The following is a 24,117-nucleotide window of genomic DNA, read 5'->3' as shown; positions in this document are numbered from 1 at the left end:
TTGAACTGATCATTGTTGGATTCCCTGACTAGGGCAAGCATCATGGTGATGAATGCTTCCATTTGTATAAACCCTGCCTGACTCTGCACTCGCAGAGGCCCAACTCGCTAAAAACTTTAGTAACCCTTTTCAGTCTTAAGAGTAGGGCTGTCACTATAGATTATATCGATAATAAAGTAATCTACTGATTATATAAAATAATAATAAAACTATATAATAAGCATTACAGTTGGTTCACACTCAGTCACACGTATGGTAAATTTAGGTACCACATTTAAGTTGCAAATTTTTGGACAGTCTAAGGACACTGGAGGATCCGCCGAAAGAGGGCGCTCACACAGGGTGAAGTACAGTACGAACACAAAGCGGCGGTGCGCGCGGCTACCCCTCGTGCCACCCACCTTTTACAGGCGTACACGATGTGTAATGTTGATATCACATTTGTCACATTAATAAGCTGTGTTAAAATATTTTTACTTAGAACAAACAAAACTCAGCAAGCTTTACAATTTTAATGACGGTTCTGTTTCAACATTATCTAGTATATATTAAAAAAAAAAAAAAAAGTCTAAAGTTCAGACTGCATGCACTATCCCAGACAATCTAATCATTCTTGTCCTCCCTGTTTCAACTCAGTAGTAGATATTGTGGTGCATTTGTGAGAAATTAAACAAAAATAAGTGAAAAGGAGAAAAGAGAACAAGTCTAAAAGACATTCGTCTTTCACTGTTTGGAAATATTTTGTATTCCACAGAGACGATATGGAGTATAAGCAAGTGATTTGTCGGCACTGCTTTGTGTCTGTTGGCACGACTAACGGCACCAGCAACTTATTTGACAGACTTTGTTGGTAGATAAGTTGTATTTGGCTATATAATTTTCAACTCCTAAATATCGCAAAAAACTTAAAATGTTGCAATGTGAACTTTCTCCATTATCGTTTCAGCCCTAACACACAATACATTAACAAAAAAAAAAATCTAATTGATTAAATGTACCGTATTATGTAAAATAATTCCACTAAGCGATTGGGCTAACCTGATCATTTAAGCAGCGAGTTTTTTTTACATAGGGGAATCGTAAAAAGTAAATCATGCAAAATAATTATGCAAAAATAAGTCAAATTGGTCACAAAAACAGGTTAGGCTACCCCGAGAGGCTAAATGGCAGACATCTACGACTAACCTCGCAGTACGGGGTGAGTCCTTCAAACCCGATCGTCTTTTTTTAACATGCATTTGCAATGCAGTCGTGCTGTAGTTAAATTTAAGTTCTGCTTTGCAATACTTACAGAAGACTGCGTTTCGTTCTATAAAAGGACCCTCATCCAATATGCGTCGTCTTCCTTCCGCCATATTGCTTAGTAATCGAGAAGGAAATTTTGAATCGATGCTTTTTATAATCGAGTAATCGTGACAGCTCTTAGGAGGTTTAACAATTCTACTTCTGAGGTCCTCTGAGATCTCTCTTAATGGGACTGTTTTATACTTGAACAGAAATCTGTCATGATGAACTTATACTCAAAGTTGTGTGGTTTATATAAAACATAAAGCAGGATAGCTCAAAACATGTCTGAACTGAGACATCTGACTGCAATTATCCTCTTTTCAAGAGCTCATTATCCTAGTGCACTGTTTTTCAATGCAGTACTCAGGGACCCCAGAAAGTCCACATTTTTGCCCCCTTCCAGCTCCCAGCGCACCTGAGTCAAACCGTAAAGAACAAACCAAACAATCAAAAACACCGAATACCTGGTACACGTGTTGGGGGCTGGGAGGGAGTACAACTTGGACTCCCCAGGGGTCCCTGAAGAATCGTTTGAGAAACACTGTTCTAGAGATTCACATAGTCAGAGTTCAATGATCTTGACTATTAAAAGTTTAAAATAAGCCTTTTCATGACATATATTAAGATCAGATCACTTTCAACAATACTAATATATCTTTGCTCCTTGTTAGTTAGTACTTGGATGAGTATAGCTGGTATTTAGTGTCGGTATCAGAGGAGCATGAGCACTGACAGCATGACTGACAATAGATTGCCCTGTTCATCCATAGGTTATTCCTTAATTCTAATCAATTCTGAAACTTAACTGGATCATCACCAACAATGTTGCCTTGCGTCATACTAAAATATACACTAATGAACCTCATTTTACACACGTCTTTTCTTACCCTAAACTGCAAGTTTAACGCATCGCATTAACTTGAACATCAAAGCCTGGTTCATTTAAACATGCGTTTTTTGAAGACATATCAAAGTCTTCTGAAATTACATTTTAAAGCTTAAAATATGTAGTTAATAATAATTGATACTTTATTGATCCCTGTGGGGAAATTGTCTTTACGCCTTCCTCAACTCTATTTTGTAGAGTAGGTTGTCCACGAAGGGCAACCACCTGTATTGGCGCATAGGGAGCTGGGAGTTAAGGGTCTTGCTGAAGGACCCACAAACGTGCTGAGGCTGGGTTTGAGCCAGCAACCTTCTGATTACAGGCGCACAGGCTTCAGTTAAGTGCCATACTATACACATTTTAGGAGTATTGGTTTTGTAAATGGCACAGGGCAGATCAGATAAAAGACTACTCTTTAGCTCAGTAATGTTAATGCTTCCGTGGTTTCAGTATTCAAATAACCTGATTACATTTACATTGTTAGCATAACATTCCTTTCATGCAAAGGGGTGACAAGCTAAGAGTAACTGTCTCCTTTTCAATACTGCGTATGTAGTGTGGAGCAGGAGGAAAACCATTGTCGCAGCACTAGAGGGGTCAACAAAGACAAATTAACATATTAACAAACTAAATGTAAATGATACAAAGGGACTGTACATCATTATGTTCAAACAGGGTCAGTTTAACTTCATTCAGAGGCATTAGCAGGCATGGGATTGGTGATCAATAACCATGGCAACTCATGACATCATCCCCACCCAGGCGATTGGCCTTACTCCAAATGTTGCAGATTTGCTATATATATAAATACAGTGCTATATTTAGTATAATTTTAGTATAATTTGAATGTAATGGCGCAGGGTAAATTATTAAATGATGAGTTTCATATTTTTTCAGCTCGGATACATTGATGCGCTGTGGACAGGAATGTAGCTTCTGAGAAGAATCGGTCCCAACCTTGTCCGAAAAGACGGTGTAGTAGAGTCTACCATTTTATTTGAGGCAGAACTATCTAGGTTACAATGTTAGCTAGCAGGTAATTACATTATACAGCATAATCATTATAATACTATTAATACATTATAATAATATTACATTAATTGCAGATATTGTTGGTGTAAAGATGGCAATTTTTCCACATCATTTCTTGTATTAATAAATGGTAAAATGATTAATTTTCCCAGAACGACATAGACGTAGCCAGTGCTGCATTGCGTCATAGTTGAAGCGATAACATCCTAATCAAAATTTTAAACAGACTTATTATTTCAATAAGATTGCTTAAATCCAATTATCCAGTTAAAAACCAGAATTTCTCACCAGCAAATCTGCTGTTCAAAGAAAGGGAATTACACTGACAGTGAAACACTATTCGTACTAGATGTTTTATTTAGTATACTTTATTTAGTATTTAGTATACTTTATTTAGTATTTAGTATACTTCACTGAGGCACTACTGCAGGGCTACTGCGCACTTCTTGTCTCTATAATTTTTCATTTAAAACGTGTTGACTTCTGAAGGAGAGCGTAGGTGAGTCCTGTTTGCAGTGCAAACAGAGAACCTTGCACCATTTACAAAGTTCAAGGACAATAAGTAATACTCCTGCAGCTATTGTGTCCATCTGCGCATGCATATTTACATGCTTATCAGACGGAAATGGGTTCAGTGATGTATGACTTTACTATTCTAATTTCATAATAAATCTATAATCCATCCACCCATTTTCTACACCCGCTTGTCCTATGCAGGGTGGCGAGGTCTGGAGAGTATCCCGGACGCTATGTACACAAGACAGGGAATAACTTAGGATGAGGTGCCAGCCGATCGAGGACACACACACACACACACACACACACACACACACACACACACACACACACACACACACACACACACACACACACACACACCATTCACAAACACAAACAATTTGGCAACACCAATTAACTTATCTTGTTTTTGAACTGTGGGGGGAAAGCGGAGAACTCCGAGGAAAGCCCACGACGACACGAGGAGAACAGGCAAACTCCATGCACATACAGTTAGGACTGGGACTCAAACTTTGGCTCAGATGTGCAGTGGTTAGCATTGCAAATATTATTGAAAATATTTTACTTTACACAGAAATCAAGCCAAATCTCCTTTCACGCACATGAATATTGAAATGTGGCTGGGCAGAGGCTGAAAAGCACGGCATTTCCCTAATTAAATATTTTTGTAGGCAGTCCTGTTACAACGCGCGCTATCACACCGCCAATCTGTTCCTATTAGTACCCAATTCCAATACAATGCAGAATCACATTTATATCTGCACAATTTTCAATCAGCGAAAAAAGCACTATGCGAATGCCTTGCGCCTTTGGGAGAAACAGTACTTGCACACAAAAACAGCTATCCTTGAAAGTGAATGATAGTGATTGTGATTCATGAACAAAACATTCTTTTGTATCAAATGATTCTTTTGAATGAATCGGTTGTAACGGATGTCAGATTTTAAAGAGATGAAGTTTTTGTACAGTACATCCATGCGTTGCCCAGGTCAAAGTCTTTCATTCTATAAATCTAAAAATATTTGACAAATTATCATATAACAACACAGCAATGTCTTTCATCTCACTTAGATTTTCTTTTTGCAGGCTGTCTGTAACCATTCATGGTGACTACAGTTCAATACTGCTGACTACAATATCTAAAACGATGCTTAATGAACCATTTGCCGTACTTTCTGATCCCACTAGATGGTGCTCTCTGTTCAAGTAAGGGCTCAAACCATGCCCCAAAGTAAACCAAGAGCAGCCATTTACTGGGGTCAGAAAAAACAGCAAATGGCTGATGAAGCATTGTTTTGGCCATCACTACTCCAGACTCTTGGCAATCAACAAATTAGCGAGCTGGGCATGTTCAGTTGAAGCAGTTACTAGGCAAATCTCATGAGACTCATAAGACCCATAGGAGATGTTTATGATATAACAATAAATGCAAACAATTACATTATTTGCCACTAGTATCACAATTTGTGTTATTTAATTAATTGTGTTTGGCGTAAGTCACTAAGTTGCATTCCCCTAACCCTATTTTTTCCATTGTATATGTGTATTTTAGTACACGATTTTAGTAAACTCAAGGTTTTTCAAGGTTATTATTTTTATGTATAATAGCTTATACATAAAAATTTTGAGCTGTGTCCCCTTTAAGGTAAGTTACCAAAATTTCATAATATCCTGAAATGGACTCTTTAGTCAAATATGCATCAGCATATTTAAATAAAAACATGTTGCACCACCATGTAAATCAATACTTAAATTATTAAAATTTATTTTTATTTATTTACAAAAGCAAACTTAACAGCCATACAAAGCTCTTGTTAAATTTTAAATGTATTTAGACTTCATGAAAAGTAGTTGCTGATTGCAACTTGCATCACAATTAGCGTTTGCTACAAAGCCAGTGGTTAATAGTTAATTCACTACACAATGTAACAGATGTGAGTACAAAAGGACATTTCCCCAAAGAGTTAAAACTGAATACAATTACAGCATTAAAAAATTATATTAAGAATATAAATAGTATTGTATACAAAATGACCAAATAGTTTCACATTACTTGAATAGACATATTTTCAATTGATCATTCTGAGGTCTTAAGTGGCATGTCTTCCTAAAATTAAAATAATTGTGAATACAGCTTTGACGTCAGTCCCTCCCACATCCATTTTCCGAGCGTGCCCCTGACACTACATATAAGGGAGTTTTGGTTTCATATTTCAGCAATTAAGCCTAGACCGTGCACAAAGCCGAACACAGTCGAGTATGCTGCCTTTTTAGACTGCTGTGCTTAGCCTGTGTTCCCACCACTGTTTATCCTCTCCAGGAATCGGGCATCCAATGCTTTCATTATACGTAACAGAGTAACACACTACAGCCAAATGTGCAGGTGTGCAGAGAGAGAATTGGAGAAATTGTCCATGTATCTGAAAAGGCTACATGCCACTTACGTTAATGATTAATTTACAGGAGTGGTAACGGTACATGAAAATGATTAATTTACTGCTTTAAATGCAGTGAGGTTGAGACATAGTATTACAGTAAATAATAATATTAAAGTTAACATTTAGTCCAGTACTAAGAACAATAAAACAAATAATATAGGTATAAATAAATTTGTCATATTTTCTGCAGTATATGGATAGTTGTAATGAGATAAACATTTTATAAGTGTTATTTTAAATCTCTATCTTCCAACCACTTACCCAGGTCAGGAACATGGGGACAGGAGGTGGCATTTATTCCGTGCAGCGCAGGATGTGACGTGCACCCTTGTTGGATGCTTGCTTATCGCAGGGCACACGCGCTACTTCACATGGTATTAAGCAAATGTGCCAAATGCCGTGGGCCAGATTGGCGGTATTCTGTGGGCATTATGGTTTAGAGAACGCGGAACCCTGAAGGATTTCCATGCAGTTCACTGTGATGAGCACCCCGGTTATTTCCCTCCACTGCCTGGTAATTGGGGTCTTCATCTTGTCCAGGGCCAGGTGCAGGTCCTGCACTAGGTCCCTAAGATGCTCTCCATAGTGACTACTCCACATATACAAGAAGTCGTACGCTGGCTTCCACATAGACTGTAGTGAGAGTACAAAACACAGGAAATTATACTGTAACATATCACTGTAACAGATCTGAGGAGTAATAAAACTGATTATTGATATTTGTTGTTTTCCGAATATTAATCAATGATACGTATTAGCTCTTATTGTAATCACCAAAAGAATATTGATGAATGCAGGACAAATCATATAAATACAAACCTCAAAAAAGTCAGTGCTGGTGAAGACCAAGGCAACAACATTTGAGCCTGAAGTTTGCTAGATCGCAGACGTATTTTGCAAATTACAGTACTATCTTAACAGTATCACAAGGTATTGCAGTCAGCAATATATTCAAATGCATAATTCCTGCATAATATAAACAACGATTTTCACCAAAAACGATATTCGATATTCGATGACTTGTTTTCTAAGGAATAATAAACTTATTTATCACTTTTAATAAATGTATCTCAGTAAATGTACAAAGGGCGGACAAAATAACATAACACACTGACAAAGATGAGTCTTATTTGGTTGAATGCAAATTATCAGCTACAAAAGAGACATTCATCACTTTGTTATGTGACATTTCAAAGCAACATGAGGCAACAAGGAGACCCAAAAAGGGCAAAGAGAAGGATCTGGCAGGTGCATTGAGTAAAAAAACTCCAAATGATTTCATGTGTCAAGGCGAACAGTTTCACGAACAACAACATCACATGTGAAAAATGGGGAAAAACTGTACTGGCAAAGAGGAACGTTTGTTTGAACGTTTGCACACTGACGCCATCTGACAGGGATAGATAGACGGACTGTTCTTCTACACCACAAAAGTACAGCCTCAAAGATTACCACAGAATTAAATATGGCCCCTATAAGCCAGTCTCAAAAAAATGCTTTCATCCAATGCCAATGCTTAGACTTGCATAACCTGATGCAAATAGCACAAAACTTGGACCCCTGATCAATGGGAAAAGTAATCTGGTTTGATGAGTCATCTTTCACTCATTTTTCCAGCAACTCTGGTTTACTTTTGGAGAAATCAAATGATGTCTTCAACCCACCAACACTATTACCAGCTGTTTCACATGGTGTGGGATCATTAATAGCATGGACGGCCATCTTGCGTGAGTCATTATGTTTCACGATTGCTTCCAATGGCTGTGCAACAGCTAAGGAATATGAGGCCATTTTCCAGGACCATGTGCCCCAGACAGTGGGTCCCCAGGACTGGAATCGAGAACCACTGCTCTATTACTGGCTGACTGAGATGTCTTCCAAAAAACCTGCACCCACAGCAGCTGTCCATGGATCAGGTTCACCACCCCTGGATTACATTAAATGCACCTTCATAATGCATTCATAGAACATTTATAAGCAGCATGTAAGGATACCTTAACATACCTTAACACCTTTATTATACAGTATAATGAACATTATATGATAATAACAAACACCATAATTGTATAATTGAATGTATTATAAATGAAGGTATGGTTAATGTAAAGTATTACCATATATGGTTAGGTGTTCTATATTTTGTCCACCCCTTGTAGCACAAAGTACATAACCTCGATACTTAATTTTACAAAAATTACAAACATAAAAGGCAATACATAAGATCATCAGAATTCACTTTAGTGAGTTATAACTACAGATGTCCATCCATCCATCTTTTCTCAAGGTGCTCATTACCGTTTTGCCTCACCTGACTGCTGACCTGGCCAGATTTGTCCTGGTGTGGAGTCTCATATCTGGCGATTTGAGCACTGGAGAGTTTTCCAAGCTTTTCAGCGAGCTCCCTCCATCGCACCCCGAGCTCCACCGCCGTTGACAGAATCACGGTGTTCTGCGTTAGACGAGATACCAAATCCTGGGCATCCATCTTTAGGAGACCCTGGCAACCCAAACACGTACACACACTGTATTAATATGGCTTTCAGCTGTGCTATTCCGGCAGATAAGACAGCACCATAGAAAGGCTGTTACCATATCTGCAATCCTTTTCTATTCAATACAAGAAATTCTATTAATTCAATAATTAAGAAATATTTTGTTTATTTTGAATAACCCACTGTACCATGTATATTTATATCAAAATACTGGACAACAGCAATCAATCATCTGAATTTCGTGTATGAAGAATACCTATAAAAACAGTTCATATATTTTTCTCTATATATAAATTTTCAGCTACTTATTTAACTTTTAGGCAGCCTGAGCATTATAAATGCAACCAATTTATGCATTATTTGTGAATTTGAAATTATAATTGTCTGGATAAAGTCATTCATGTCACCTGAAACTGTTTGCAAATCTTGTGCCATTCAGTGAAGTTACACATCTGCACAATCACAGAGTAAAAGGCAGGGCAGTTTTGAAATATGTCACTGATCTGCTTAATGGTGTAAAGTTACCAGCACAAGCGATACTTATGCATCTGAAAAACGTGAACCCAACCAACAGGTTTCATACCATGACCCATAGAAGAATGGGTCCACTCAGCGTTTTTCAAATGAATTTCACATTAAAGTTTATTAGAATTTATAATTTAAATGGGGACACATGGTGTTACATATTTTTTTAGAACAAGTTTTTGCTGTTTTCCCATCAGTGTAATACTGGCTGTGTGATAACCTGAATCGTACAATAATAATAATAATAATAATAATAATTGACACTTTATTGATCTCTGTGGGGAAATTCTCTTTTCCATGATAGCAAGCTTGGCCACGAAGGGCAGCCACCCGTCACAATGTCCAGCCGGGGGTTAAGGGCCTTGCTGAAGGATCTTCAGATGTGCTGAGGCTGGGTTAGAAGCAGCGCCCTTCTGATCACGGGCACTTATCACAGATCATAGAGACTTAGCCCACTTGGGACTGACTTTATGTTGACTGAAAACCAGAAGCACGTGTGTATTGAAGTATATTATAATTATTTAGACTTTATTTTTGAATGTCAGTTTTATGCAGCTTTGATGAATCCAAAGTCTTCTTAGGTAATCATAAGCTAAGATTTATAAACTTTTTATATGTGAGAAAATAGTGGTGTAAAAATATCAATGGGATAAGAACGGCATGACCTGCTCCACCCCCCCCCTCGTGCTTCACACTTACAACAATGAGTTCATGCTGAAACTTCTTCCTGTTTTTGTCCGAGTGACAATCCTCCTTGAGCTTCTCAAGCACACATGCCACTTTTTCCGACTCTGTCTCGATCTGCCTCCAGACAATCTCATCCAGGGAAAGGTTGCTGTAGCCCAAAGCCTCAGCGAAGGTCCTCCAGCTGCTTACATGCTCTGTCACCAAAGTCTCAATGGTGGAGTACACGTATGTTAGCTTCTTAAACGGAATAGCTATGTTGTCCAGAAGCACTTGCGTTTTCACCTCCACGTCGGTAAAGTCAATCACCTGATCTTTGGGTATGACCTTCACATTCTTCGAGTGGAGCAGACCAACTCGACCCCTAAGGAAAGCGATGTACCACTCCTTCACTTTCGACTGACCCACTGATTTTACTGTGTCTCGAGAAAGAATGGCCACGGTCTCACCCTTAATGTAGTCCAGCAGGTATTCAACCCTCGGCTGATGAATGACTGACTTCAGCGTCACACCGTACCACTTTATACGTACTGGCCGGTCCTGAAATTTGGGAGACCGTTCTATCGTTTCCTCCGGAATTGTTTCAACTCCTACTTTCTCCCTGAATGTCTCTAACCTCTTCTGAGCAAACTTTTCTGTCCTTTGACGCACAGGACCTGGAGTCTGCACCTGAAATTCAGTTAATGATGAATCCTTTGAGTCTTTTATCTTAACGACTAATTTGAAGGGGACCACTTCCTCTCTGACAGTCATAGACACTGAAAATGGGAGGCGGAAGACCTGGCATGTTTTGAGGTCCTCTTTCTTCAGCACTTTAATTTGTTCACCAGCCCTAACCTCAAATGTCGTTCCCATTGGTTTGGTTGTAACATACAGATCTTTGAGCCCATTCAGGCTGAAATTCTGCTTGCCCCAAAGCTGCAACACAAGTGGCGGCAAGTTCTTAGGACCCCTTTTGGAGTTTGAAAATGGTAGCTTCTTTGGGATTTCACTGTGACAGGAAACGACGCAAACCGCTTTGAAAGATGGATGAATATGCCTTGGTCCGTAAACCCCAATGGTGAGATGTCTGTTCATGTAGTCCCACACCGATGTAGCAGGTGGCTGGAGAATGGTGGCCTGCATGGTAGCAATGATATACATGTGCGGTTTTAAGTTTTCGATCTTCATCTGTAAGGTGTTGTTATATAGGTAACAGTGCTTTATCTTCTGGAAAGGCCCGTCCCTTTTATGGGAAACTAAGCCAGTCAACTGAGTCATCACCTGACTTAGTGGATCATTCTTTACTTCCCCAGAAATCTTCATTAATAGAGAAACAGATGTCTGCATGTTGATGTTGCTAAGACTCACTTCCAGGAGTGGACTTACAACTGTTAAAAGGTCATTGCAAAGACCAATTGGTGGGTCTAGGACTGCCTTCAACCCAATTTCCTGCATTTCCCCTGGAAGAACATGGCCTTCTGGAATATAGACACTTATGTCAGAGTTAGGCAACTGAACAGAGCCACCACTGTGCCCGATCCTGCAGACGATCTGAGTCTCCGAGGCTTGAGTCTGAGCCCACCCCGGACTCGTGGAGCCAAGGTCTAGGCAAGACCTCGTTAGCTGTCTGTGACTCAGCCAGGCCATCTTGTAGGCTTCCCTATCATCCTTTAGCCATTCAAAATCGGGGTTTAAAAGCTGACTTGAGTAGCTGAGGGAAGCTTCTTTTTCAGTTTCCGTCTCGTCATTCACATCCAGGATATCTGAGGCACTTTTTCGCCTCTCAGACTTGTTCTTTCGTATCGGACTGAAAAGCTGGCCAAAGTTTGCCTCATCTGAAGAATTACTGAAGTCCACATTATTCTCACCAAATATCACAGAGGGATCTTCCTTTAGAATGGAAACATCTGCAATTGATCTCCTACTTTCTTTGTCAGTGTGCACGATATCATCCAAAAATGGATTGGAGCCAGAAAGTCCGTTCCAAAAGGGATTAGTTTTGTGTATAGTATTGTGAACCTCAGGCTGTAAAACTGGCACATCAGACTGCTTTGTCATGTGAGGTGCATCAATATCTTCTGTAAAAGAGAGCAGTATATTATAACAGACTTGAAATCCCAATACCAAGATACTAATGCAAAACAATAAGGCTTATGTAAAGGTATACAGAAACTTGTTAAACAAAATATTGTATGTTTATTTTGAATGTAAATTGAATTTGTTACCGCTAAATTTGTTTGGCATCTCATCCTCATTGAAATCAATCAACATTCCCTCGGATCGGCTCCTGAGAAGACTGCTTGTGTGACGTAACATTGTTTCAATAGCTGTCATTTTCACACCTGCAATCATAAAGACAGGAAATTGTTCATTTGAAATGAAACTGTGTACAAAACTTCATGCAAACGCACACACACATTCATAGGATATATATAACATTCACACGACTTTCCCTTATATACACACACGTTATTCCAATGGTGACAACTCCCTTACAATATTACGTAATTCGTGACTTATAGGTTCATCAAGGACAACTCATCATTCTTATGTCTGGACTTCATCTTGCAAGATGAAGGGGAACTTCTCTGAAAAGTCTCCCAAAACGCTTTACACATTTCAGGGTAGACTTTAAGTACATGTTACACTATTTTTATGAAAGAAGTGGATTAAAGGAAAGTTAGATTAGTGTGTAGTTTCAGTGTTCATAACCTCTACACCCCATTGAATAACAACTGCAAGTAACATACCACATAACGAGTATTTTCTGCTCAATTAGGTGAAATGCTATTGAACCCCTCCCCCGACATGCCTTTTGTACACTTTTTGGTGCTCATCTCATGAAGAGGACCAAGTAACAGCTCAGTGTTTTATATATAAGTAGTACACATTGACCACAAAAAAATATGCGTTGAGTCACTTACGATTTATTGGAATCTTATAGAGTACGCCATGCGTACATTATTTCCAAACGACCTTATAGGGCCTGCTACAGAAACATCCATTCTCCAGTGCCGTAAAATAGCAGGTCTTTGAAACAGTAGTTGCTAGCCTTAATCGCGTGTATATAAACATACCAGATTTAAGACCAGTGTACGTTTCCGGCCGTTGCTGATGCGCATTTGCTCTCTCTTTGTCGTACACCTATAGGGATTTGGTTTTACTCACATGGGCATTACACATTTTTATATGCGTAACATCTAAAGATGAACGTCTAAATATTTGGACATGAAACCGAGCTACGTGGAATTATTGCGCCTGTCAAACGCAGTGAGTCATTCCTATCACATTTTCTTACTTCGGTGAATAAAACAGGTTAGTCCTGTCTAGGACTATACAGCGTTTCTTTTCTAAATGTGGCTTCGTACGATCCACAATCATACAAGAAACTAGGTAAATTAAGACTCGTGTTACGGTGTCTGTACACTTGCACGTTTTAAATACGTCAATGCACCTGTTCCCACACTTATTTTTATATAGACGTTCTGTATCTCCTTTTGTGATTCATTTAATTGTCTGTAAGTATATTGTATAAACTTATTCTTTACAAAATCCAAGAAACGTACACAAACTTAATCCATCAACCATAGTTCTACTCCAAGATTTTAACAAAAATGCCTTTAAGCATTTTGTATTTGTACACAATTTGCATGGGTCGGACAGGTGTCTTTCTAAGTTTTCATACAATGAATGGAGTTACTCACCATCGGAACAAAATCTATTTCAGTCCTCATTTATACAATGCAGGCTACATTCACTTCAAGTCTCCATCGTAAATCCGTATGATCGTTTTTATCACCGAGGAGTGTCCGAAACCAACACCTTTCGCTCCAGTATTTCTCTCTCAGCGATTATTGTTCTGTCAAACCTCCTCCCCGGGGCCGACACTCGTCATTTACACGGCAGTTTTGTTTTTGGCAGCGTTTCATTCGCACTGTACAACTGCAACTCCCACAGTTCCCTGCTCCAATGACGCAAAAGTTTCAACACCTGAAACTACTGAAAGAAAGGTAGTTTCGGTGTTTAGAGGAAGTTTATCTTGGAGTTCGCTCGCTGTTGAAAAGCTATTACCGCGTGTATTTCTTAACGATGTTATGTCTAATTAAAGTTGTTCTATGCTATTGCAGCTCATCTAAATGTTTTCTTGTAATTTGTTACAAGAAAGAGACAGTGCAAACAGTAGCAATAATAAACATTCAGTGTGCAATTACAAGATGCAGACACGACAGTAACATAACATACAATACAGTGAATACACATATGACAAAACATTACTGTTGCAGAACAGAGAATAAAAAGATAAATAGTTTAGATCATATAATGTTCAACTGTGAATGCAGTGTCGTAACAATGTTCGTTGCGCTTACTGCTGATCGAGGAAAGGCCAGGCGCTGATCGAGGGAGGGGGGCTGTTAGGTGTTAATGCCTTGTACAACCTGACAGCATCAGAGAAAAAAGATCCACAGTGACACAAGGTACGATGGTGGAACAATCCTATCGGTAAATCCTAGATCTTCTGTGCCTCACACGAGTCCCATTTAAGGTCGATCATAACCGTACCGTACCCGTGACCAACTTGTAAAAAAAAACCTGCCTATATATAGGTCTGGGGATAGAAAGTATATCGCAAACATATAGGCTAGCAGTCAGTGAACCAGCTTGGTTATTTAATGCTGCTAGGTTGAGTTTCCAGTGAGTGACTGGTAAGAATTAAGTGCAAGTTAGCAATAGAAATTACATTATGAAAATGCTGTTGCGTTATGAAACAGTTTGAACATGTCCCTTGCTAGGTTATCTGTTAGTTCCCAGCACAGAGAGAGCTACGGTGTGGGATTCGCGCTCAGTCTTTACTTCTAGTTGAAAAACACACTTGTTTAGATTAGCTTACCAGCTTCGGATAGTGATACACCCTCAGTCTCATGCAGGGGTACTCAGGAGGCGGACTTTGGTCACTATATGGACCAAAACCCAGTTTTTTTCTGGACCATGTGATTGATCATCAAACTAATCCTTGGCCCTGGAAAATTTTTTATCGGGGGCAGTGGCCTTAGGCTTTGTGTTGATGGTGAAATTTGGCCCGCAGAGGAAAATAAATGAGTACCCCCGGTCTACTGAGTGGACGGGTGTCATTCCCTCTGGATACAGCTTCCTTATCCCCTCTTCTAGGTTGAACCACTCTAGGTGCAGATAAAAGGGAGTTACCTGCCTACACCATAACCTAACATGGTTACCCCCCCCTCATGCTTTTCATCCAGTCCCCAGGGCAATTGGGGTTAAGGGCTTTTTGCTCAGAGGCTTAGCAGTGACATCACTCTGCTGACTACAGGATTTGAATCGGCAACCTTTCAGTCATGAGCGCAGCATCCTAACCCCTGAGTCACCCCCCGCCTCCTCTGCCATCTGCCTGAATTTACCTTGCGCTGTAACTTACCTAAACTTGTACTGCAATGTACCAGCGAGAGAAGGATGGGCTTCGCCCTTGATTCTAGCTTCTCCCAGAGGTTACTCCTCTCTCTCAGGGAGTTCTTTCCTGCCATTGTTATCCATGTAGAACTGCTAACTTATTTGGTCCAGTTAGTCTGACGCTGACGCTCCAAATAAAGAGCAAAAGCGTCGGATGTGTGGAAGCACTTCACATTAAAACAGAATGAAAATGTCGTCATCTCTAAGCATGCAAAGCAGAACTTAAAAATCACCACAGAACGACCAATGCAAACATATCTGAAAAGAATATATATGTGTTTGACGGACTCACCCAATAATCACATGCAGGTGGAAATTTCAGGTCCAGAAAGTATAAATCTAGACCATGATTTTGTTTCAACCAACCAGCTGAATACTCTGTGACAGTGACTCTTCATACTCAATTGGTTGGTTGAAACAAAATCCTGGTCTGGATTTTTACTTTCTGGACTTGAAATCTGCCAATAATGCAAGGTTAGCTATAGATATTGTAGAGTATGTGCAATTTAGCCTGGCAGTGTAGCTTAGCCCGTCTTTGTCATCACGTTCGCTTAAACGGTTTGATCAATTTATTATCTACAATTCCTGTATGTCAAAATAATCACTGCTAAAATGAAGGTTAGCCCAGTCGCTTAACCACATCACATTACATACACATTACACATCACCAATATATTAACATGGCACATCGTGCAAGTCATAGGCATTGCTGGCACGTTGGCGCAGTTGGTATCGTTGTTGCTGCACACTGCCAGTTTGTGTGTGTGGAATTTGCAGGCTCACCCTGTGTCAGTATGGCTTTTTGCCGGATCTCCCAGTTTCCTTGTGCTGTAGGAAAACACGCAACTTAAGTGGATCGGAGTGGCTAAATTGCCCACCTGTGTGACTGAATATGCGCCCATCAATGCTTGGTTAGGTCCAGCCTCACGCTAATTTATATATTATATTATATTGTCAGATTAATCGCTAGATATATAGTGACAGCCCTAAATTTCAGTGACCTATGTTTAAATTGATGTTTAGAAATCGATATTTTAACTCTGACGGTGATATTAAAATCACCACCTTGAAGAATGGAGACACAATGTAACACAATCGATTCCCCCCCGCCACCTCTAAAAGAAGGTGTACTCTAGGGCAAGGTTTCTCAACCCAGTCCTCGGGGACCACCAGACGGTCCACGTTTTTGCTCTCTCCCAATTGGCAGGGAATTGGGAGAGAGCAAAAACATGGACCGTCTGGTGGTCCCCGAGGACCGGGTTGAGAAACCCCCTGAACTTCCAGAAATCGTAAATAAACCCTACTAACTTTAGGATAACAGCTCTGTCCCAAACCACTGACCACCACATTTTGTTAGCTATAGCTAAACTTATTTAATCCGTATGATTTGGGTTTGTTTTAGAACCCACCCACTCAGTTTGGTAATTTTACAGATAATCATTTAAATAACACTTTAAATAATAACTAATTAAATAATAATCGAAATGACATATTTCTAAATAATCATTTCACTGACAATTTAAAGTATAATTTATATAATCATTTACGCAACATATTTGTGGAATAATGTCAGAAAACACCCTCCGTACTTCAGAACATTTTTTTTTTACTTTTTCTTGGTTGATCTCTGCTCTGTGAAGGCCAATGCTGCCACCTACAGCAAACACCTAGTCAATCATCTTGCACATGCGCAAGCGACATGCATGGACATGCGATCCCGGGTGTGATTACCGAAACCGATCGACGTGGATAAGGAACGAGTAAGATTCACAAGTGTTTCCAAAAACCCTTCGTAATTCCAGATACAACGAACGAACTTTAAGTGGCACTCTTAAAAGCATTCAATGGTGAAATATGTTATATGTTATATGACAGCCTATATGTCATGATAATTAGAAGTCCAATAAAACACACGAAAGTAACCAAAATAAATGTACTTATTTGTTGAAAATATATAAATGGCCGCAAAATGTGATGTTGCTTCCTGGTAAAAAGGCAACGGGAGCAGCAATAGGAAGAGGAAGTAACATTTCTCAAACGAAACCTTATCAAGGAGGTGCTCAAAAATATACTTCAATAAAATAATTACTGCAGTGTTGTGCAGCATACTGCTGTCTCCCAATAACCAGCAAACACACCATCCTTTGCCATCTGACTCACTGCAGAGCTGGACCAGATATAAGCATCCTGTGCACTCAGGCCACTTGGTCACAATGTCTGTAAAATGTCCTTGAGTTGCATATCACCCTTTTGCATTTGCAACTTCAACTTCGACTTTATTTGTATACATTTAAAACAACTATAGTTGACCAAAGTGCTTCACAAGTTAGCCAGCAATAAAACAAGGAACAATATAGACAATAGAATACACAAAAATAAGATGAAAATAAAATAAAATAAGTGCAATAACGCTGCACTAAGATGTCTGGGCTCAACTCGAGCCAGTAGCCAAGGAAAATAGGTGGGTTTTAAGTAAGGACTTGAAAGTCTCTAAATTACAAACAGATCTGAAGTTCTGAGGTCGGCGGTTCCACAGGACAGGGGCGACAGCCCTACTGCCATTTGCAGATGGGATTCAGGAGACTGCAAGTACAAAAAGGGCTGAGTGTTCCATCTACTGCACCCAAAATGCCTGCAAATGCATTAAAACCAGTTTTATTGTCATACAAAGCATCCCCCAGCTGAATCTTCTGTTTAGTTGTGCGCGTGGTGCAATATAAATGCGGTCAGTGCATGCACAGGTGCAGGACACGGCAGCCTTGCTGAGGCCATGTGCATCTGTAGGTCTGCAGGAATCCACCAATTCAAGCGGAGAGCAGTCAGAAGGTGCACTCTGGTGTGATCCTCTTTTCAGTTCATTCTGCACAAGACCAAGGACGCTCATTATGTCACCCAACCTGTATTTTTCTATGAATTGTTCAGTATGAAGACCGCATTTGAGACAGCGCCATCAAGGAAGTGAAGTTGCTTGTCTAAATGCTGTTTTGCGGGAGCACGTGAACCCCTCGGACTGCCTCCGTAATGAACAGCTCATGGGGAAATACAGGATGGCCTGGAATGAAATAACGAGATTCTTAATGGTCTCAGGTTATTGCTGCTGAGTTTGTGCTGAATAAAAGCAGATGTAACGCTTTGGGGAAAATGTTTTTTAGATATGTGAAATATATAAAAATGTCAAGGTATGTCAGACTGCCTCAAAAAGTGGCTGACAGGCCTCAGACTCCAGAGGACTGAGCCTCCATTTTAGTTATGTAATGCAAATGCGTGAGCAAGGGGGACACAGCATCAGGTGAGCAAGTTGGCGAGAGGTTTAGCGAAAGGTCCCAAAGAATCAGGACGATATTGCCCTCTAGTGGTTGTATTAATCATTACGAATTTAATGACCTGAGGTTTGCGATATAGTCATGCTTAAAAGCAATTCACAAACCACACACAAATGCTTTTTAAATAACAGATTGTATTTTTTGTTCCACACAGTGTAGACACTCTACATTGTACATTTTACTGAAAAGATGTCTGGATACAGTATGGACTAATATATTTGTTATATTCAAATTAATAAAGGTACCTTTTACCACATAATATATTATTGTTGTCTTACCTGTGGTGAGGGGAAAAAACGCTTTATGAAATGTTTGAAGCAATTAAGAACAACTTTATTTTGCCAAGTATCCATTGACAGGTCAATGGGGGTGATGCAGAATTTTTGCCAGTACTTAATGACAGCAATGTGTGGAGGCTCAAGTCCTGCAATATTTTATACCGATTTTAAATAGAAAAAAATATTCTGTTAAAATCCTTCATTACATAACACATCTTTACCTTCTTCATACGCTTACGTTCTTTATATGCAGATATCTTATATACATACATACATACTGTACATATATATAGTGTCTGTCTATATATTGGTTCTTTGCACATGCAAAACGCAGCTTAACTGTCATTTCAGCCAAGTACAAAGCATGGTGAAAAGAAATAACATTCCCTGAACCTACAGTGCAACATTCATGACAGGGCAGACATACAGTAACAGTGCCAAGGACAGGGGCTATGCGATAATTTACATGCAAAACAATTCCTGTACAAACATCAATAACCCAAGGGGCAGGAAGGCAGAGATTTTTACCTGCTGTATATTTTCTATCTAGCATAAGAAACATTCCACAAAACCAAGGGGGGTCGGGAGGGGTTCACCACAATGCCGGAGGCTGTGTGGATGCAGCGTGTTTGGAACACGTCTTGCATTTGGCATAAAGAGGTGCGGATGATGCGTCCATATCGACCTTCGCAGAGTCTTCCGGACCATGGAGCTACAGTATGGCTCCCATACCTAACAGTGATGCAGCTGCCCGGGACACTCTCGAAGCTGCCCAGGACACTCTCGAAGCTGCCCAGGACACTGTCGATGCTGGCCAGGACGCCCTCGAAGCTGCCCAGGACACTCTCGAAGCTGCCCGGGACACTCTCGAAGCTGCCCAGGACACTCTCGAAGCTGGCCAGGACACTCTCGAAGCTGCCCAGGACACTCTCGAAGCTGCCCAGGACACTCTCGAAGCTGGCCAGGACACTCTCGAAGCTGCCCAGGACACTCTCGAAGCTGGTCAGGACACTCTCGAAGCTGCCAAGGACACTCTCGAAGCTGCCCAGGACACTCTCGAAGCTGGCCAGGACACTCACTCTCAAAGCTGCCCAGGACACTCACTCTCGAAGCTGCCCAGGCTCAACATCATGAGGGGCCATGCCCCCCCTCCTCCAGATGATCCATCGTGTCCCCAAATGCCAAACACCAAGGATGCCATCCTTTATTTGATTTTCATATTTTCTTAAATAAATGTGTTAATCCTAAAACAAGGAAGCAAGATCATCTTGTGCATTTGATGTTAAAGCTTGGTGTGTTGTATCATACCCGCCCCCCCCCCCCCCCACCCCCTGACAAGTTTTAACGTTGTTGCTTAATACTAGAAAATCTCACATGATCAATGCCCGCCCCTCCCTGAAATTGTATCCCTTGAAGCCCAAGCTCTTCCATGCCAACCTTGGTGTCCCTGCAGAATTTGGTGAGTACGGGTGGGGGCTGGTGGCTCTCTTCAGCTGCTATAGGAAGTACAGGCTGGACTGGGCTCGCTTGATCAGGGAGCTGGTGTTGGTTGAGCAGGTGAGGTCTTCCAAACACACCTAGAAACATGGTCACTCCATTGTGGAGTTACTGATCCTCAGGGGAGAGGTCAAGTCAGGACATCCTGAAGTTGCCAATCATTTTCTTGTTTTATTAACATTCATTTGTTGTTCCAGCATCAATATGTCAATCGTTATTTCATCATTGCCACCTATCACTCACACTACTGTCAATGTCATGCGCAAAATCGATGAACAAAGCAGTGTTTTGAGTTTTCATTGATGTGGTACTTACTATGGTCTGTAGCTACACACAGAAATATGACAACATGGGAAGCAATTGGTACTGCAGATGTGGACAAACATAGGACAATTTACTTAATGAATTGATTTCTGAAACTCTAGGTTTTCAGCTGTAAAAGCCTACTGATTGTAGTTAATTGTAAGAAAGTTCGAATTTTTATTGTTGGAGCAATCCCAAATTCAAATGTATCAAACAATTAAGATGGTGAGCAAAAATGTGGACTGTCTAGTGGAGAGCTTGGAGGGATAAGATCATCAAGTGGCTACTGAAGTTATTTAAACTATCCATTACCGCATACAACTGATTGTCTGCATAGCTCAGTCTGGATCACAAGACGGCTTGAACTTACATTTTCACATGACAGCAGCAGCCTACATCTACTTTTTAAATATTTTTTCCTCTGACTGTATCTTGGTTTCTAAGTAAACAAAAGTTCATGCCAGTCCATCCTTATTCGCTAAGAGGATGGGATTAATTAGTTGTTTTTTTTTGTTGTTGTTTAATAATTCTACATGAAAATGAAACTGTTTCACCTAATATTTTCTGTTTAAGATTCGTGTAGGTATTGGTGGGGATAGGAATGCATTTCTAAATGATTTGTGCATTGAGGATGACAAAAACTTTATATAAAAAATAAAAAGTATCGCATCATATTTTGATTTAAATAAAAAGAGATATAGCATGTTGTGCACACCAGAAATTCAAAGTTAATAACTGAATGTCCTGACTAAAATGCAATTAAGAACACTGAATATTTTTCTTATGTTTCTCAGCTAAACTTAAAAAGGATATTTAATAAATTTCATCTTTCACAACATCAGATGGTGACCCTTTGTTTACATTCTTGTTTGACTTTAAAATAGAACTGAAGCTATTGTGCTACCTTTCATGCAAAGAACAAGACACATTCTTGAACTTGTCTCCCTAAAGACATAGAATCTTAACTGTAATTTGTGTCTGCAGCGATGGTCTTAGATGTTACACATACTGTGAAATATGCAATGTTCTCTACACCAATCAGCCATAACATTAAAACCACTGACAGGTGACGTGAATAACACCGATTACCTCATTACAATGACACCTGTCAGTGGTGCCATTATATATTAGGGAAGTGACTAGTCAGTTCTTGAAGTTATGTTGGAACAATGGGCAAGTGAGTAACTTTGACAAGGGTCAAATTGTGATGGATAGATGACTGGGTCTGAGGGTCTCCAAAACGGCAGGTCTTTTGGGGTGTTTCTTGTATGCGGGGGTCAGCAGTAGTACCCACCAAAAGTGGTCCAAGGAAGGCTAACCTGTGAGCTGGTGAGTGAGTCATGGGCATCCAAGACCCATAAATGTGCACAGGGAGTGAAGGCCAGCCCGTCTGGTCTGGTCCCACAGGAGAGCTGATTTAGCACAAACTGCTGCAAAAGTTAATGCTGGCTATGACAGGAAGGGATCACACACATTGTATCGCAGCTTGCTGCATATGGCTTTGCAGCCATAGATCGGTCAGGGTCCCCATGCTGCCTACAATGGGCACGTGAGAGTCAGGACTGGACCATGAAGCAATGGAAGGAGGTGGCCTGGTCTGAAGAGTCACATTTTCTGTTACATCATGTGGACAGCCAGGACATCATATGGACATCATGTGTCGTTTGCCTGGGGCACCAAGATGCACTTTGGGAAGAAGGAAGCCTGGCAGATGCATTGAGATGCTCTGGACAATGTTCTGCTGGGAATCCTTGGTTTCTAGCATTCATGTGGATGTTACTTTGACATATACCATCAACCTAAACATTGGTGCAAACCAAGTCCACCCCTTCATGGTAACGCTATTCCTCAATGGCAGTGGCCTCTTTCAGCAGATAAGGCTCCCTGCCACACTGCAAAATATTGTTCAGGAATGTTTTGAGGAACATGAACGTTGACTTGGCCCCCAAATTCCACAGATCTCAATCTAATCAGGCATCTGCATGATGTGCTGGACAAAGTCTGATCCAAGGAGGCCCAACCTCACAACTTACAGGAATTAACGGATCTGCTGCAGCGTCTTGGTGCCTGATACCACAGGACACCTTCAGAGGTCTTGTGGAGTCCATGCCTTGATGGGTCAGAACAGATTTCGCAGCACGGGGGGTCTACACAATATTAGGCAGGTAGTTTAAATGTTTGAATTGCTGATCGGTGTATATACAGTTAAACATACTGACCTCATAAACGTATGGAAAGCCTTACACAGATAAAATAACGATAAAGCAAGTGTATTGCATTCTGATGAATGGCTACAATTCAGTGTTATGCTAGAGCAGCTTCAGGTAAAGGTGTTCAGAGTTCACATACCGTCCTCGGCTTCTACACACCTCATACGCTGCCTGGTCAAAAAAAGTCACATACTTTAATATTTCGTTGGACCGCCTTTAGCTTTGATTATGGTGTTCTTATGACATTGTTTCCACGTGCTTATGCGACATCTCAACATTTTTTTTCATCCAGATTTGCATTCATTTCTCTTTATCAAGATCTTGTATTGATGATAGATGAGTTGAAGCACTCTGTAAAGTCTTCTTCAGCATATCTCAAAGGCTTTCAATGGGGTTAAGGTCAAAACTCTGTGGTGGCCAATTCATGTGTGAAAATGATTTCTCATACTTCCTGAGCCACTTTATGAAATTCAAGCCCAATGTATCTTGGCATAATCGTCCTGGAATATGCCCGGGCCATTAGGAAAGAAAAAATCCATTGATGGGATAACCTGGCCGTTCAGTAGATGCAGGTACTCATGCAGCTTACTTCACTTAAGCTGCATAACGTACGCTGCTGAGCTGTAATAATGATCCAGTCATTGGCTCTTAAGTACTTCCCGATTTAAATGGTGACTTCTTTTTGGCCAGGCAGCGTATCTGAATATTAATTAGCACTGCCTTGATATGTAAGTGAAGGGACAGCTGCGATTCCAGCTGCAAGACACATACAACAATACGGCAGAAAACATGAAAAAGGAGCTTCAAACAAAAAATCATATTCACAAATGAAAATTCATACCTGCATTGTGTAACTATCTCTTTGGAACAGTGTAACTATTATCTTTTGACCAGTTTGACCAAATTGGACAATAACTACTGTACATATCTTAAAGAAGATTGCCTGAGAGAATATTTTTGGATGACTGAAGTACAGTGGTGCTTGAAAGTTTGTGAACCCGATAGAATTGTCTACATCTCTGCATAAATATGACCTGATTTTCACACAAGCCAGGACAGGGTTCACAAACTTTCAAGCACCACTGTAGCTTTAGGCTATTCTGCACACACACACACACACACACACATATATATATTTGTTCCCAGTTATTTCTCAATTTTTGAGTATACTTCTGTGTAAAATATACATTTTTTTGCA

At 40.2% G+C, this 24,117-nt stretch overlaps 1 protein-coding gene across 5 annotated transcripts; it reads right to left on the bottom strand.

Annotated features, from left to right (window-relative positions):
• Positions 1–5,461: 5,461 nt before the first annotated feature.
• macc1 (MET transcriptional regulator MACC1) lies at positions 5,462–15,084 on the bottom strand. Of its 5 annotated transcripts, XM_072715970.1 has the most exons (6): positions 14,734–15,084; positions 14,213–14,281; positions 12,071–12,187; positions 9,879–11,923; positions 8,471–8,659; positions 5,462–6,795 (listed from the first exon to the last, which is right to left on the bottom strand). In XM_072715970.1, the coding sequence occupies exons 3-6, from the start codon at positions 12,177–12,179 to the stop codon at positions 6,592–6,594; spliced, it is 2,547 nt and encodes an 848-aa protein (XP_072572071.1). In that variant the 5' UTR covers positions 12,180–12,187; positions 14,213–14,281; positions 14,734–15,084; the 3' UTR covers positions 5,462–6,591. The 5 variants fall into 5 exon arrangements, with proteins under 5 accessions (XP_072572071.1, XP_023658265.2, XP_023658263.2 ...); XM_023802497.2 differs by lacking the exon at positions 14,734–15,084 and having other exon boundaries at positions 14,213–14,293; XM_023802495.2 differs by lacking the exons at positions 14,213–14,281; positions 14,734–15,084 and adding an exon at positions 13,550–13,778.
• Positions 15,085–24,117: the final 9,033 nt, after the last annotated feature.

This window comes from Paramormyrops kingsleyae, chromosome 9, assembly GCF_048594095.1.
Source record: "Paramormyrops kingsleyae isolate MSU_618 chromosome 9, PKINGS_0.4, whole genome shotgun sequence".
NCBI classification, from domain to species: domain Eukaryota; kingdom Metazoa; phylum Chordata; class Actinopteri; order Osteoglossiformes; family Mormyridae; genus Paramormyrops; species Paramormyrops kingsleyae.
The sequence above is the reverse complement of the archived record's forward strand: the minus strand, read 5'-3'. Positions and strand labels throughout refer to the sequence as shown.